General features: G+C 52.8%; 1 protein-coding gene across 1 annotated transcript; it reads right to left on the reverse strand.

Annotated features, from left to right (window-relative positions):
• Positions 1–207: 207 nt before the first annotated feature.
• On the reverse strand, positions 208–1667 carry POU3F1 (POU class 3 homeobox 1). The gene has a single exon (XM_013950403.2). It carries the CDS (start codon positions 1665–1667, stop codon positions 582–584), a length of 1086 nt encoding a protein of 361 aa, XP_013805857.2. The 3' UTR covers positions 208–581.
• Between the last annotated feature and the right edge of the window lie 10808 nt (positions 1668–12475).

Below are 12475 nucleotides of genomic sequence, written 5' to 3' on the forward strand. Positions count from 1 at the left end.
CCGAGCCGCGGGGAGGGCCCGGCGGCTCCGGGCTCCTCCGGTCCGGCAGGGCGCCGCAGCCCGCAAAGACCACACGAGACCGGTTCCTGGGTAAATGGTTTATGTAAGTAATAAAATATTTACTATAACATAAATAGAAACGTACCCTCGCAGTCTACAGTGTTTTTTGTTTTTTGTTTTTTTTTGCAATAAAGATACAAACAAAAACCGAAACCAAAGGGGAGGAACCGAACCGAACCTACCAACGGGAGGGCGAGAGCTCCGCGCACGGTTAGCAAATAAATAGAAACGGGCCGGGAAGAAAACCTCGGCGTGTCGTCCGGGCGAGCGGCGGGCCCGGGCCGGCGCCGCCGGGGAGGGAATAAATTAGAGCTCGCAAACCTTTGGCTACTGCTGCTGCGTCCGGCAGCCGGCGCCCGGGGCGGGCCAATAAATACGGCGGCAGCGCGGGCGGCTCGGCCGGGCCAGTCTGAGGAATAAATTAGAGCGAGTCCCGCCGCCGCGGGGCCGCGCCGGGGCCGCTCGGTGCGCGCCGTCGGGCCGCGCCGGGGCCGGGGCCGGTGCGCGGCGGCGCGGCGCAGTCAGTGCACGGCCCCCGGCAGCGCGTGGTGCAGCGGCGACGAGTCCGCCTGTGCGTAAACGTCCTCCATGGGCGGGTGCGGGGCGCCCGCCGGCGTCATGCGCTTCTCCTTCTGCCGCCGGTTGCAGAACCAGACGCGCACCACCTCCTTCTCCAGCTGCAGGGAGTCCGCCAGGGAGGTGATCTCGTGCGCCGAGGGCTTGGGGCACTTGAGGAAGTGGTTCTCCAGGGCGCCCTTGACGCCCACCTCGATGGAGGTGCGCTTCTTGCGCTTCCGGCCCTGCGCCGCGATCTTGTCCAGGCTGGTGGGGCTGCCCGTGCTGGAGTCCGTCTCCTCCAGCCACTTGTTGAGCAGCGGCTTCAGCTTGCACATGTTCTTGAAGCTGAGCTGCAGCGCCTCGAAGCGGCAGATGGTGGTCTGCGAGAAGACGTTGCCGTAGAGGGTGCCCAGCGCCAGCCCCACGTCGGCCTGCGTGAAGCCCAGCTTGATGCGGCGCTGCTTGAACTGCTTGGCGAACTGCTCCAGGTCGTCGGAGCTGGGCGCGTCCTCGTCGGGCGGCTCGGGCGGCCCCAGCGGCGGCGGCGAGGCCGCCAGCTCGTGCGCGCCCGCCTCCTCGGCGCCCAGCGCCTCGCGCAGCCCGTGGTGCAGCGCCGGCGCCGGCGGGCCCAGCATCCCGTTGAGCCCCGCGTAGGGCTGCGCGTAGAGCAGCGGCTGCCCCGACGGCGGCGACAGCGGCGGCAGGTGGTGCGCGCCGCCCTGCGCCCAGCCGCCCGCCGCCGCGCCCAGGTGCGCGCGGTGGTGGAAGGCGCCCGGCAGCTCCTCGCGGGGCCCCGCCGCGCCGCCCTTGCCGTGCTCGGCGGGCGGCAGGTGCCCGCCGCCGCCGCCGCCGCTGCCCCAGTCTGTACCGGCGCTGGGCAGCCACTGGTGGTGCGCCAGCCCCACGGCGTGCCCGGCGGCGGGGGCCAGCCCCTGCAGGTACTCGTGGTGCATCATCTTCTGCACCTCGCGGTAGGCGCCCGGGTGCAGCCGGTCGCCGTCGGGGCCCAGCGCGGCGCCGCGCGGCAGGTACTGCGCTGTGGCGGCCATGGCCGTCTGCACCGCGCGCCCCGCGCCGCGCCGCGCTTTAGAGCCGCGCGCCGGGGCCCCGCGCCGCCGCGCGCCGGCCACGCCCCCGCGCCCCATTGGCCCGCCCGCGCCGCCGCCGGCCCGCGCCGCCCCGCCATAGGGCGCCGCCGGCGCGGGGCGCCGCCCCGCCCCGCCCGCCGCCATTGGCCTGCCGCCGGCCCCACGCGCCGCGGCATTGGCCGGAGCGGGCGCTCGGCGGGGGGGGCCGCGGCCGCCCGGCGGCGGCGCGGCCCCCCATTGGAGGAGGGCGGTTCATTCATGCCGCGCTCCCACCAGCCACGTGGGCCGGGCGCGAGCGAGGCGGCGCGGAGCCGGGGCCGGGGCGCCGGCGGGCTGCGGCCGTTCCGCGGGCACGTGCCGCCGTGCCGGGGCCGCGCGGGGCGGGGCCGGGCGCCCACTCCCCCGCCCCGCCCCCCCCGGCCCCCGGCGTGAGGGCCGCCGAGGGCGGAGGAGCCGAGCGGGGCCGGGGGCACCCGGATTAACTCGGCTCCAGGCCTCGTTCGGGGCCTGCGGCCCGGCGGGGACATCGATCGCTGCTGAAAACGAACGTCCTCGGCCCCGCGCTCCCGCCCGAAACGCGGCCGTGGCCTCCGCCAAGGACGCGGCGAGCGAGCAGCCCCGGAGCAACGCGCACCGGCCCGCGACGGCGGCGACGGCTGCCGCTCCCAGGCCCCGGAGGGCACCGGCCGGCGCCGCCCGCCCCCCCCGTGCCGCCCCGGCAGCTTCGGGCGCTGGGACGCGCCAGGCCCGCGACGCCCCGGACGGCGCCCGGCCGCGGGAATCGCCCCCGCCCCGCCGCAGACGAGGGCCGCAGCGCCGGCGGCCGGCTCCGTGCGCCCCGTGCCGGGGCATCGCCTCCGCGGGCCGGACCGCCGGAGCGACGCTGCTCGCTGCCGGCCGTCCTGGCTCTGCACCGCTCGTGCCGCATCCCACAAGTCTGGCTGGGAAGAGGTGTATTTTCGGCTGCGGGACGACGTGTAACGGTTCCTGTCCCTGCTCCCGTATCTCCGATCAGGCACCTAGCCCGAGGAGAGGCTGGAGTTTGCAGGAGAGCTGGGTTTCATACATCATGGAGTATATTTCATTAGGAAAATAATGCTGTCTGCTTTTTTTTTCTTTCCTGAGGAATCCTTTGCAAACGCTGCATACATCTGTAATGAATATAACCCTTCCCGAGGATTCAGTGACATGCTGTAAAATATCATACCGGATAAGCATTTTCCGTGTATTTTTTTCTGACCCGGACTCATATTCATGTCAACTTTCCATGATGCAGTGCCATAATATTCAAATTTTTGGTAGCCAATTGCTTTTGATATTTATATCCATTTTTAAGGGAATCACAATGAATAAATGTGCCCAGCTCTAACTTTATGCAAAATAAACTGTGTGTAAATCAGTAAATCATTAGTAGAAGTTAATCATTTCCAAAGGCTGAGGACTGGATCTCATTTCAAACTTTTATCTGTTTATCTATTTCAGAATTCACCAAAGGAGAAAATATATGATGTGTGATAACTTAGGTCCCCATCACAGACCATTTAGACAGGCATATTGGTTTATGCCTGATCCAGTGATCTTTGCAAACCAAGGTACTGTGCAGAGATTGTGCTCTGGGCTCATTTTGCTTAATAAAAGTCACATTTAAAGACTAGATATAGCAGAGGGAGATGAGAAATTCCCCTTTAGCACCTTCCTCAGCCACCCTGTGCCCAGACGTGCCAGGCAGCGGGCACAGCACCTCCCCTGGGCAACAGTACCCAGAAGCCAAAGGTGAAGACGAGCACCAACCCCGGCAAAGCTGCAGGGAGGGGTGAAGGTGTTCCGGTGACCCTGCAACTGCAGCAGCCAGATGTGCATAGTTGTGCTCCTGGTGTCCCTGCCCCGAGGTGTTCTCCTGGGGAGGTGAGCTGCTTGAAACACCCCCTCGGTATTTCAGTATGCTGAAACTATCTTTGCTTTTTTTTTAATTATTATTTTTACATTGCTTTTCCACGGCCATATCACCCAGCAAATCCCTGCAGGAGCATCCAAGTTTTCAACCAAATGCTAGTTCCTGCATTATGCCTTACCAGGAATATTGGCATGCAGTCCATTCCCAGTTCAAGGAATAAAGCCCCGTGGGCAATGTTCGATATGATTCATTCTCTGTGTGGCGGTGACAGCCTCAAAACCTGCCTAGCGCAGCCTGGGCCTGGGGTTGGTGGGAGGACTAAAGGGACGAAGTGAGCTTGGGGCAGGGGAAGCATGCTCCGTGTGGCCATGGGCTGCGCTCTGCTCCAGGCACCCAGCTGCCTGGGACCACATGCGGCAAGGGGCTGCCTCCAGCCCAGCCATGGGAGCCTCCCGCTGGCTTCCCACTGGACCAGCCAGCGTGCCAGCTCCCCGGCAGCCCCTTCCGATGGGCTTTGGCCCCTGCGTGGCCTGGTGCCACAGGACCACGCAGTGCAGCTGGGCAGGCAGCTGGGAGGCCAGTGGGTCCCTCCAGCCTCAGTTTTGCTGGGATCAAACCGCAGCAAGTTTCTGCTGTTCCTACCGCCCGGCCAACAAGACTCTCCTAGAAGACAAAAGTCAGCTTGGGAGAAGAAGACACGCTGGTTGCATGGGTGGAGAAGCCATGGGTCCAGGAGACCATCCAGCACTGAGGTGGAGCGCTGTGGGAGAGGCTCTTGCCTGGTGTCTGCGTGCCCTGGGAGCCCTGGGGACGCTGCGCCCTTGTCCCTGGCTGGCCATCACCAACGGGGCAGCACGGCCCTTTGGGCTGCAGCGTTAGCTGCACCTCTGCAAGAGTCACCCAGCTCTGAGCCCTGTCCGGAGGAGACAAAGCATTTCCCAAAGCCTTTAGTGTTTTGTTTAAATACCCTTCATCAAGGATTAGAGCACAGATAATAAAAGCTACAACTTTTTGGACAGCTGTACCTTTTGGCATTTTTTGGCAAAAAAATCCTTTTGCTCTGCTCACCTGGACTTGCAATTGAATTCTTAACTTAGCAAGCGATAATTAACAAGTTGGTGACCGAGACTACAGTGTTTTTACCCACAGAACCGGAGAGGAAGAGAGAGAGAATGAGTTGCGGAGAATGGTTAATACAGATGTGCAAATGTGCCCAGTACGATTAGCTTTAGTCATATATGGTTCTGTAATTATTTGAAAATTGTCCAAAAATATTTTTGTGCAAGGCCAAAATGAAAACAAAAAAATGCTGCTGTGGTCTTTTATTGAATCAATGAAATCTAGTTTAAGCAGTCACTAAATTCCTATTTACACAACAGACCTTAATGGCGCCAAAGGAAGCACTCAAATGTATTCGACAAATAATCCCTATTTATGAAAGCCCCATAATATGCATTTACATAATCCCCACTTAAAAAAGCTATATCAGCTCTAAAGTTCTCCAGCTCAGAGATATGCCCCAGGGGATTAAAAGTGCCAAGCAAAACAATGGGAAGCGGAAGGTACACATGCACACATCCACAGGTGCACACCACAGTCATTAAGATTAGCACGCACAGGAGGAAAAAAACGATGACACACTAGCGCTCCTCACTGCTTCATCTCCAACAGTGTTTGCACGGGGGCCTGTGCACACACGCACATCCATGCTTGCACCTGGGGCTCAGCATGGTTTCCAGCACATGCATGGTACCACAGTTTCCCACACGGGTCAAGTCACCTTCAGCTTTCCTAACTCTTTTCACAAATACAATATTGCTTAATTGTGTATGCCTGCTGCCATAAAGAAACAAGTCTGTATCAGTGCCTGGAGAAGTATGTAACAGCTTTGGAAAGTAGTTGACTTGGCAAGAAGCCAGCGGGTCACAGGCTTTATTCACACTCAAGAGGACTGGACACTTGTTAATATTCCCATGTGATGGATGGGGCATTTTGCTGTCAGAGGTGCTGTCCTTGAGATAAGAAGTATGACAGTGTATAGATCTGCACCGAGCATGCTAATGTCGCTGAATGGTTTGAATAAAAAAAGCAGTTCCTTGCTGGGGAAAACAAGCTGTCCCTGAAAAGTTGACTGTTGGAAAGAAAAACACAAATTTTTGATACTGATTTGTTACCTTCTTTAATTTTAGCCAGATAAGCTACTGCCCACTGTTTAGGAACAAAACGCTGCGACTCCTGTTTGGTGAAACACCCACTTAGCAATGAACGTATTCTTTCTCCCGCATGCTCCTGGCTGCTGGGTGAAGCATAGATTGAGTTCAGTCGAATGCAGGAGGGGAAAATACCGCAGAATTCATCTCCAGCTCCAGAGAAACGTGTTCACTGCCTGTACTTTCTTAAGCATGAGTGTGTCTTTCATTTCAAAATCTTTCATTAGCATGCATAAAATAAATGGGAACATGGAATCATAGAAATGCTGGTATTTACCTTCAGAAACTACCAGCGTTCAAGTGCTGTGGGGCTTTGTCTGCAAAACCACCCGGTTAAACTGCACCCCTTAACCCAAACCTGTTCCCCATATGAGGTTGGGGGAACACACGGGCTCAGCACTGGACTGCAGCTGGTGCCCAAGGCACTAAGCATTTCGTCCCAAAATGACACAAAAGCCTGCTCATTTCACTAAACACCTTAGTGAGTTCTGAGCTCTGTTCCACCTTAATAACAAAGCTTGTGGGTTAAGGTTTCCATTTAATGAGGCTCTTTGCAGTTTACATAAAACAACCACATGAATAAACACTCAGTATAGAAAAGATAAGACCTGGGGATGAGTTTGGTGGGGGTTCAGCATGGAGGATTATGCATACAGCAGATACAGGTGTGTACCGTTGTGTCGTCACTTGATCTTGTCAATCTAATACCAACTCTAGCACGAAGGAGAAGCAGCCACTCTTTCACCAGGGTGCAATGAATAACGGGCTCCTCAGGAACCACCATGCCTGGAGCTTGCCAAATTTGGTTGCTCTCGTATGCTTGTCCCTCACAGCTGGCCAGCAGTGACTGCAGTCAGAGTGCAGCGACCTGCAAAGCTCGACTGCTGAGAAATGTGAATTGCATGGAGAATGGTTAATTTTTCACTTTCCAAACAGCTTTAGCGCAGGACATGCATATTCCTTTATCTTCCCCACTGATCACTCTGACAATACACGGTTTCAGAGGTGGCCTTTCAGCACTGACAGGCAAGGCTTCTCAGGTTGATTTTTGTCATTTGGCTACCCAAAATGGGATGTTTGGAAAAATATGCAGATATAGAAAACTCCCTGGTCTTTGAGTCGCAGCTGCATGTTTTGTCTCTACAATTTCACTAGAAAAGTGTTCCAGGGCCTGAATCCTCTGTTTCAGGCTTAATGTAGTCATTGTCAGTTTATATTTGTCTCTTCTTTTGCAAACTTTGTCCCATAGCTTCAAGAGCTTTTCTCCTTCCATGTATTTTTCCCATACTGTATTTATAGACAGCAAATATGTCCTCTCCATGCCTTCGTCTCACTAGGTTCAGCTAGCCAAGCTCCTTTTAGTTTCACCCACCTATGACTGGGCGGCTTTTCCTCGGATTAGCTACCCATCTCTGTGCCTGTCCCAGTTTGAATCAGGACTTCTCAAACACGGGTGATCACAGTCCTGTGCACTTTTAGACAGTGTTTCACCATGGCCTTGAACAACACCATGAGTGTTCTCCCTCTGTCCACCGGAAGCATTGGCACAAAAAGCATCCGGAGGTTGCCTTTACCCTCTTCCCAGTGGCTCCACGCCAGAGGCTCCATACTCTGGGATTAAACAGAGATCTAAGTAAAGACAAATCTCTCCTTCCATCATTTCCAGCTGGTAAAGTCCCAGTTTAAAGCAGTAGTTCTTGCTCTTATCAGGTGTTTGCACTACTGAAATTCATCACATTTTTATTACTCCAGTTTTCAGCTTCATCCTATTCTTCTAATCCTGTTTTGTAAGGATGATGCCATCAGCAAATTTCATTTCTCCACTCTTCTTTTTGAGCCAAACTCAGTGATGAGAAGTATCAAATGTGGTCAGCTCCAGGACTCATCCTGTTCTGAACAACTCACCTAGTAACTTCTCTTTGTGGGTTGCTTCCCATCAATTTATCTTCTTCTGTCCTTCCTTTGGCCATTTCCTTACTCATTTAAATTACTCCGCCAACCTCTACCTCCCTCAGTCCTGTAGAGAGCCCTTGTGGGATTACTGGGGGTCATCACTGTAGAAATAACATAATACAGCTAGATGTGTAGGGTCTTGTCTTACAGACAACGATGCAAGGCTTCTTATGCACGTAAATAATACTTAGCTAAGTGTGAAGAGCAAGTGCTGCATGGGACAAACCTTTCCAACCACGATGCTGGATCAATTCACACTATTCCTGCTGGGAGAAGAAGATCTGAGGCTGAGAAGCCTGCCCTGTGCTTTGGCAGGATGTTCAACATGTGAGTCATAGCTCCACTGGAGCCGTACCAGCCCCTCGGCCAGACAAGCTTTGCCTTCATTAACTCTTTCCTGCAGGAGAAGCAGAAGCCAATTAATTACAGCTTAGACTTTATCCCATTAAACTCCTCTAAGCTCCAGGGGAAGAGCCTTAAGACTCTACTCTGATCCTGTTGCCACTGACGCCAGTAAAAAACTCTCCACAGACTTGGATGGGAAGAGGCGTTAATTCCACATCTGCCTTCCGCCTGCAGCATGGCCCCACTCCGTGCTGCCAGGAGGTCTGTCCCCCCAGATGCAGTCCCTCTTCACCATTAGCCCCTGCCTTTAGGAGAAATGTTGTCTACAGAGAATGGTCTCTACTGTTCCCAGTGACAACGGACTGAGACCATCCTCCCGCTAGCCATACACTGTGGTCACCATCAAAACCTCACCCCTGGATCTCATCTTAAAACATTCATTCTTCTGCTCCTTAAAAAGAAAAACCTCAAGTCCTTCACCTTCCAGGGAGAACAGACTTTAATTGACTGGATTTAAAAAAAGCCACCATCAGACCTACAGTGACAGACTCCAGATCTCCCCAGCACCCCCAGTTCTGTTTCTGGAAGAGAAACCTTCACTAGCAGTGACTAATTCACAGCTCCACAAGGCTGGTTTTATGTAGGCAAATCTTGGAAAATAACAGTTCTTCAATCTCCTTTTCATAAACTATTTGTGTTTCAAAGAAGTCAGAGGCCTGAACACAGGTTGTCCTTGTCATACTGGGCCACACAGCTGAGAGGGCAGGAATAGCTCCCGCTTTGTTACAGGAACAAGTTAGCTGCCATTGCCTGGTGCAACACCACAGGCATGTCTTTGCATGGGGTCTCATGCTATAATGCTACCTATGTACTCTGCAATCACAAAGCAGCTGGTTTTTTTCTCAGGTATATAACCTAGGTATTTGGTGTGGAATAGGTACAATGTAATAAACGTAGTGTATTATTTGCACTGCATACAGAAATGCAACTGGTCTTCTGGATATAGGCCAGCATAGTTCAAAGCCAAATTTGTCTTTGTTCCTTGTGTGTTGCAAGTAGCTCATTGGCGTGGGCCCAGCACTTCTCAGACTGGTTACAGGACCGTCTCATCCGAGCTGTGATCTGTCCTACAGCTTGTATTTCTTGTATATTTTCTTTAGCTGCACTGTGGTCCAACAAACTCCCACTGCAGTCAACAGGCCCTCGGGATCTGGCCTTTCTCCTGAGTCATGGTGCAGGGATGCATCACTTTGTCATTCGTACTGCTGTTCTGAACGCTTCTCTGCAGTCCCATATATTTGGGTCAACACCTCCTAGCACCCCACAGACAATTTCTTGCTGCCGTGTGGGAGACTCACTTGGCTTCTGCCACAGTCTGCAGCTGTGGCAACGCTCCGGGTAGATGGAGGGAAGCCTGCTCCCATGCAGGCCAGTCTGTCGAGGTGCTGTCCCGTCCCGCCCAGCGGACCGGGAAGGGGGAACCTGCTGGCCTCCAGCACAGGGAGCGCTCTGGTCATTTAAGGCTGATGTAAAAATAGAGAGGAGTTCTCATTAAGAGGTTGGTTAAAGAAGTCAGAACACATGACAAAGTAGTGAAGTGAAGAAAAACAGGTTAAATAATCACATTTCATCTTTCTCTTTCTCTCAATCATTTTTCTATTGTCTAGTAAATTCTCTTTTGGGGGACTGTGGTTTGGTGATTCAGAATTGTTCAAATCCCCCAGACAAACACTACCTTGCAGGGGGGGTCGTTTAATATTCAGGGTCATATTTTCAACAGCTTCAGTGCCTCAGCTCAGCTTCAGTTGTTTCTGCATAGCTGCAAGCTCACAGAAAAAAGGTAACATGAAAAAACTGATTTGTGCTCAACTTGTAGTTCTGCCATTTGCAGGTACTAGTAGATCAGCCTGGTTTTGCACACAGGGGCTTCGTGTGCAGACTTCAACATGCACAGAAAGAAATCACACTTTGCAAATGTGTCTCTGTGGGGCAGATTCTTGAAGAATGGGACTAATATCTGTGTAAACTGAAGGAGCCTGTGTGTTTCATCTCCCTTCCTCTTTGCTTGTGTCTCACAGCATATCAAAACCCATTTGTCTGCAACTACATGCTCACAAATGCCATATTTCTTCATTTCAGCTGTTACAAACACAGCTGCTTTATTCTTCAGAATGAAGGATCTGAGCGAAGGTTGCCTGCTTCTTCTAGCTGTACACATCACACACACACACAGCAGAGAAAATACAGACATATTTAGACTGGACAATTAACAATTCAGTGAAACTACTCAAGAAAAATACGCATAAATTTAACTGAACTCTCACTAAAGGAAATCTTCAGTTAAAGGGTATTTTCCCTCTGTCTCTGTTTAATCAGTGCGATCATAAGCTATTATTTTAAACTCTTAACGCATCAGAATGGCAGAAGAACATTTTTTTAGGTGGCAGCTTAAAAACTACAACCAGCTGGCAAGGTTAAAAATGGCCAGTAAAAACAGTCTTCTGGATCTTTCTGGACTTTCATTGAGTTGCAAGTAAAATATACAGCTGTTCTGCATGCAGCACTCCTGCTTTCTCCCTCACTCTTTGGAAGAGGGCAACACTTGTGGCCACAGACAGCCCCCAGGCCTGGGGCTACAGAGGCTCTGCTGTTTTCATGCAGCTCTGCTCAGGTGGATTCACTCCCACAAAAATCCCATGGCAGCGGGAATGGGGTAAGCTATGGGTGTAAACACGCATGGGCACCGCTTTGCATTTAAATCTGCCTGCAGTCCCACAAAAGGCCTGAGGGTCTCCGGGTCTGCCTGGCGCCTGGAAGACCTCCGTGAGCGAGAGCAGCTGGGCTCCCATGCCGGGGGTGAGCCGGAAACTGCTGGCGGTCCTTGTTCGCAGGCCACGGGAGAGGACCCACGAGCAATCACAGTGGGCTGGGAATCAGAGCAGGAGCCTTCTCACGCCTGTCCTCATGTCCTCAGAACTAAGCCTGTTTAAATGGGCCAGTACAAATGATGGTAAAAGGAGTCCTGGAGACAGAAAAAGGCAGAATCCTAATTTCAGGGGTGCTGTCCACACTCTCTCACTGGAAAAGCTTCCAGGGCAATAACTGGTCAGCCACATAGATATAATTTTTAACTCCTTCTGCTCTCTGCCAGATGTCTGTTCAGCCAGGCTGGAAACTGCTCTGCAATGCATGTGCGCGCACACATGCAAGAGGCCAATTAAAGCAGTGGGGGCCGGCACTCCCTCCCGACTCTCCCCCGTGGGTGTGTGCTGCTCCAACAGCTTAATGAGACGGGACAGCTAGAAACCCATCGCTAGGCAACGTGACACTATCCTCGTCAAAACGGAGGGGTGGCAAGCCCCTCTGTCTTCGTGGAGCTGCGACATGCATGTGTACATGTGCACCCTGCCGTGACAGCCACTGTGCAGTAACTCCTTGCACTGGATCTCGGTGCCGGCAGTGCAGTTTCCCAACGGGAGGGATTCCTCACTTGATTTTTAGGCACCTGTACATCGCATGAATCATAGCTCATGGGGCTCTGTCTGTCTCTGTGAACACAGTGACCGTCTTTCCTGAAGTCAGTCAGCACTTTGCAGGTGTCACTGATGGCACCCGCCGTTAACTACGTGCACACGGAATGATTGGCAGGTTTTAGCCGTCTGTTACGGCTTTTACCTGGGTAAAACAAGGCTAACAAAATGGTAACACTTAAAGCTATTAACTGCCTGAGACGAAACAGCAGCTTGTTCCCAAGTCAGCGCTGTGGGAAGGTGAAGCCCAAAATCTATTTACAGGAGAATTTTCTTTCCGTACCAGGCACTGACACACACTTTTGCTAGAATGTGTTCCCTTCACAATCGATTTTTTTTCAAACGCCTATTCTGAGGTCTTGCTTAAAGTGGTGTAGACAAATAGGGCAGAAGAGCGCTAGGAGCTGCACCAGCTTGGCCCCTCATATTCCCCTTCTGTCTGCATTGCTTCAGAGCAACAACCTCTCTCCCCCACATTAGGTAGTATTTTCATTAGGTACCCAACCTCTGGTTCTGATTAAATAACGTGTATAATTAGATTGAGACATCTGCTCATCCCTGGGGGAAGAAATCCTTTTCAGCACTGGACTAAGTCTGCTTTGGTTAATTACCTTAGCAGTACTGTATTAATACATAGTTTCTTGGTGGCAAGAAGTTGTGGTATTGGGTTTATTCCTCCTGGCTGTCACAATACTGTAGTAAAAGAGTTTAGGGATTAGGAATCAGGCATTCAGCCCAGTATTTCCCTCCTCTCTTCACTCATCTCAAGACTCTTCCCTGGTTTTGCTGATTAAAATATTCCCTGTTTTGCTTGCTTGTTGAATACAGTTTCCAGGT

Source organism: Apteryx mantelli, chromosome 27 (genome assembly GCF_036417845.1).
Source record: "Apteryx mantelli isolate bAptMan1 chromosome 27, bAptMan1.hap1, whole genome shotgun sequence".
NCBI classification, from domain to species: domain Eukaryota; kingdom Metazoa; phylum Chordata; class Aves; order Apterygiformes; family Apterygidae; genus Apteryx; species Apteryx mantelli.